This window comes from Colobus angolensis, unplaced genomic scaffold (assembly GCF_000951035.1).
Source record: "Colobus angolensis palliatus isolate OR3802 unplaced genomic scaffold, Cang.pa_1.0 Scaffold193, whole genome shotgun sequence".
Lineage (NCBI taxonomy): Eukaryota > Metazoa > Chordata > Mammalia > Primates > Cercopithecidae > Colobus > Colobus angolensis.
The window spans coordinates 595,287-599,656 of NW_012115077.1; the positions used below are offsets into that span (position 1 = coordinate 595,287).

At 49.9% G+C, this 4,370-nt stretch overlaps 2 protein-coding genes across 2 annotated transcripts in view; one reads left to right on the forward strand and one right to left on the reverse strand.

Moving 5' to 3' along the window:
* VTN (vitronectin) overlaps window positions 1-667 on the reverse strand; it is a 6,013-nt gene extending 5,346 nt beyond the window's left edge. The window contains exon 1 of the mRNA XM_011940776.1: window positions 588-667. The gene's annotated coding sequence lies outside the window, so the exon portion shown is untranslated. The remainder of the gene's footprint in view (window positions 1-587) is intronic.
* Window positions 1-4,370, forward strand: part of SARM1 (sterile alpha and TIR motif containing 1) — a 29,306-nt gene that overhangs the window by 2,881 nt on the left and 22,055 nt on the right. The window contains exon 2 of the mRNA XM_011940774.1: window positions 1-80. This exon is cut by the window's left edge and continues 1 nt beyond it. Within this exon, the coding sequence (XP_011796164.1) occupies window positions 1-80 (80 nt within the window). The remainder of the gene's footprint in view (window positions 81-4,370) is intronic.

A 4,370-nucleotide genomic window follows, 5' to 3' on the forward strand; every position in this document is an offset into this window, starting at 1 on the left:
CGGCTGCTGCAGGCGCCGGAGCTGGAGACGCGTGTGCAGGCCGCGCGCCTGCTGGAGCAGATCTTGGTGGCTGAGAACCGGTGAGCGCGCCGGGCCGGGGTTGGGAGAGCGCCGCGTGGTGTGGACGGTCAAGTGCCTGGGTTCCTGTGTGCCTCGCGCCGTGCCTTTGCCTCCCTCACCTCTCTGCCTGCCTGCACTACATCTCTGTTAGGATCAGCCTGTCCGTTTCACAGATAAGGAAACTGAGGCTTAGGAAAGTTTAGTGACTTGCTCAGTGGGTCGCAGTGAACTAAGATTTGCTCCCAGGGCTAGTGGAGTGAGGAATGGAGTTAGAGGACAGGAGTCCGTCCCTGGCTCTATGGATGGAGATGGCATCCTATTGCCAATTCTTCCTCTCCCCCGCCCCCCAAGCCACAGCTCTCCTGCCCACCGGCTTGGGTTCCCTTCTAGGACACCTTCTTTCGCCATCATCCCATCCCCCTCCCAATGGGAGAAGAAGGGAAACACAATGCTCAGAAAAGAGGGAGGGAGAACTCTCCTTTCCCTCCTCCCCAGGCTGCAATGTGTGCTGGCCTGAGGCTACTTACTCCCTTCTTGCCGCCCCAATCCAACTTATGCTCCATCAGTCATTCTGGTTCTTGTAACAGGCCAGATATGATCTCATTCTGCGGCTCCTGATGGGAAACAGTCTTCTGCTGGGAGGCATGGGTGGGGGAAGAGGACACCGGGGTGTGGAGCCCGGCAGGGACCAGGCAGAGTGTGTGTTCTCTCCCTCCACCCCACTTAGCACCAAGATGCTGCAAGAGGGTCAAACAGCGGCCTCATTGCCACTCTTGCATGTCTCTTGGGATCTCTCCTGGAGTATGAAGACCTCCAAGGACTCACTTTCCCTCCCTTCTGATGCCAGAGCAGACCAAGCTGTCACACTCCAGTCTCATGCTGAAGTCTCGAGCTTCTCAAGCTTAGAAGAGTTTTTGGAAGAGTCACTTTCAGCTCATGCAGCTCTCACAAGGGTGAAGGGAGTGGGTTGGGGGTGTTTTCCTTGCCATTTTCAAAAAGAAAAAAAAATACCTTTGTGATTGCTGGAAATGACACAACTGTCAAACATGCATGAATTAAGCAATTTAGGTTGGGAAACCAAGATAGGGTTCTGCTTATTTGGCAAGCCATTAACCTCCCATCTGACATCCGATGCCATGATGGGGATAGGCCATGAATTTGGAGGGGGTAGCAAATAAAATATGTATGTGCTCACTGGGTGTGGTGGGGTCGAGACTGGTAGGTGTGCCCTGCAGGCTTGCGATGTGGAGTCAGGTAGCTATAACTACAATCCCTGGAGAGTGAGTACAGCCAGCACCCCAAGGAGAGGAGGGCTGCAAGATGCAAACAGTACTGCTATATTTCAAGGTTAAAAATGACAATTCTCACCTGGTTCAGAGTTACTGAGAGAAGAGTCACTAACCAGAGTCCCTGGTCCCAAGAAACATCACGCTGGTATCTTCAGGACCAAGGACAGCGCACAACGTGGCTGGTTGCTATCACAATACCTCCAAAGAAAAGCAGGGTCCCCGCCGGGCACCTTGGCTCACGCGTGTAATCCCAGCACTTTGGGAGGCCCAGACGGGTGGATCACCTGAGGTCAGGAGTTCAAGACCAGCCTGACCAACATGGTGAAACCCCGTCTCTACTAAAAAATACAAAAATTAGCTGGGCATGGTGGTGGGCATCTGTAATCCCAACTACTGGGGAGACTGAGGCAGAAGAATCGCTTGAACCAGGGAGGTGGAGGTTGCAGGGAGCCGAGATCGTGCCATTGCACTCCACCCCACCCTGGGTGACAGAGCAAGACTCCGTCTCAAAAAAAAAAGAAAAAAAAAAAAAGGCACTGTCCTGACCAGGTGCAGTGGTGCGGTGGCTCTCGCCTATAATCCTAGCACTTTGGGAGGCCAAGGCAGGCAGATCACCTGAGGTCAGGTGAAACACAAAAATTAGCCAAGCATGGTGGTGCGTGGTGTGTGCCTGTAACCCCAGCTACTCTGAAGGCTGAGGCAGGAGAATTGCTGGAACTCGGGGGGCAGAGGCTGCAGTGAGCTGAGATTGCGCCACTGCCCTCCAGCCTTGGCAACAGAGTGAGACTCCATCTCAAAAGAAAAAAGAAGGGCAGTATCCCTGCACCCCCTGTAGGCTGCATGAGAATGGGGCTGGAAGGAAGAGAAGGGGAGTGCCACACTAAGAATTTGTTTATGAAACTTTTTTCTCCTTCACCAACCAAGCCCCCACTTCCTTATCTCAAAGACGGCTCTTCTGGGCAAGCATGGTGGCTCATACCTTTGGGTGGGTGGATCGCTTGAGACCAGGAGTTCAAGATCAGCCTGGGCAACATGGCAAAAACCCATCTCTACAAAAAATATACAAATTAGCCAGACGTGATGGCATGCACCTGTAGTCCCAGCTACTCAAGAGGCTGAGGTGGGAGGATGGCTTGAGCCCAGGAGGCGGAGGTCACAATGAGCTGAGATCATGCCACTGCATTTCAGCCTCAGCGACAGAGCCAGACCTTGTCCAAAAAAAAAAAAAAAAAACCAAAAAAAAAACTCTTCCATCAGTGCACCCACCCCTTTTTGCCACTTCCCTCTTGCTTTCTTCTCAGGATGCTATTGCACCCATTGTCAAGGAGCCTAGGTCACAGTTTTCCTGACTTCCAACTACCAGAAGTCCAACAGAATATGGTTCTTCAAATCTGGCCCCACAACACCCAGTGAGGGCCCCATATGACTGCTAGCCCTCTATATTCACAGTCCACCCCCTTCAGGGGATCTGAAGCTATCCTCAGAGTAGTAAAATGGCTTTCCCAGGAATATACAATGAATAAATGGAGGAGACAGGTTTTTAAAATCACAGAAAGGCTGCCAGGAGCAGTGTCTCATGCCTGTAATCCCAGCACTCTGGGAGGCCCAGGCGGGTGGATTGCCTGAGGTCAGGAGTTCGAGACCAGTCTGGCCAACATGATGAAACCCTGTCTCTACTAAAAATACAAAAAAAATTTAGCCAGGTGTGATGATGTGCACCTGTAATCCTAGCTACGCAGGAGGTTGAAGCAGGGGAATTGTTTGAACCAAGGAGGTGGAGGTTGCAGTGAGCCAAGATCATGCCACTGCACTCCAGCCTGGGCAAGAGCGAGACTCCATCTTAAAAAAAAAAAAAAATCATGAAAGCCATTGCATATAAATTCAAAAAAGTGGAAAAGCACAAAAAAGGTATATAGTTAAAAGTTCTTCTCCTCAGGCATGGTGGCTCATGCCTGTAATCTCAGAACTTTAGGAGGCTGAGGCAGGAGGATTGCTTGAGCCCAGGAGTTTGATTGAGACCAGCCTGGGCAATATAGTGAGAGCCCTGTCTCAATTTTTAAAAATTAAATTAAAATTGTTTTAAAAAAGTTCTTCTCAACCAGACCCCCTCTCTGGAGATAAATCACTGTAAGAAGTTTCTTGTATATCCTTCCAGAGAGAGTCTTTGCATATACAGGCATTTGCATGTATATTATATAGACATGTTTGCAATATATATACACAATCTTCCCCTTCTTTGGAGCTGGAATTTGAATCCAGACCTGCGTAATTCTAAAATATATGCCCATTTCACCAGACCCACAGCCTCTCAGACCACAGAAGAACTGGGAGCTGGGTGAGTAGTTATCACAAGAGTGCAGCACAGTTCCACTCTGTAAAGGTGCCAGGTTCATAGGGAAAGGTGAGGGCTGGGGCATCAGGAGACTCAAAATAAAGTCCTGGCTCTGAATTGACATGTTCCTGAGCAAGTCCTTCCCTTCACTGGGCCTTAGGTAAGTCCTCCGAATATGAGGGTGTTGGCTGGCCGGGTGCGGTGGCTCACGCCTGTAATCTCGGCACTTTGGGAGGCCAAGGCGGGCGAATCGTTTGAGGTCAGGAATTCGAGACTGCCTGGCCAACATGGTAAAACTCTGTCTCTACTAAAAATACAAAAAAAAAAGAGCCAGGCGTGGTGGTACATTCCCGTAATCCCAGCCACTTGGAAGGCTGAGACATGAGAATCAGTTGAACCCAGGAGGTGGAGGTTGCAGCGAGCTGAGATCATGCCACTGCACTCCAGCCTAGGTGACAGAGTGAGATCCTGTCAGAAAAAAAAAGAAAGAAAGAAAGAAAAAAGAAAACAAAAGAAAGAAAGAAAAGAAAATAAGGGTGTTGGATTAGACAATTTCTTTCTTATCTTTTTTGTTTTTTGTAGAAACTGGGTCTTGCTATGTTGCCCAGGCTGGTCTCAAACTCCGGGACTCAAGCAATCCTACTGCCTTGGGCTCCCAAAGTACTGGAATTACAGACATGAGCCACTGC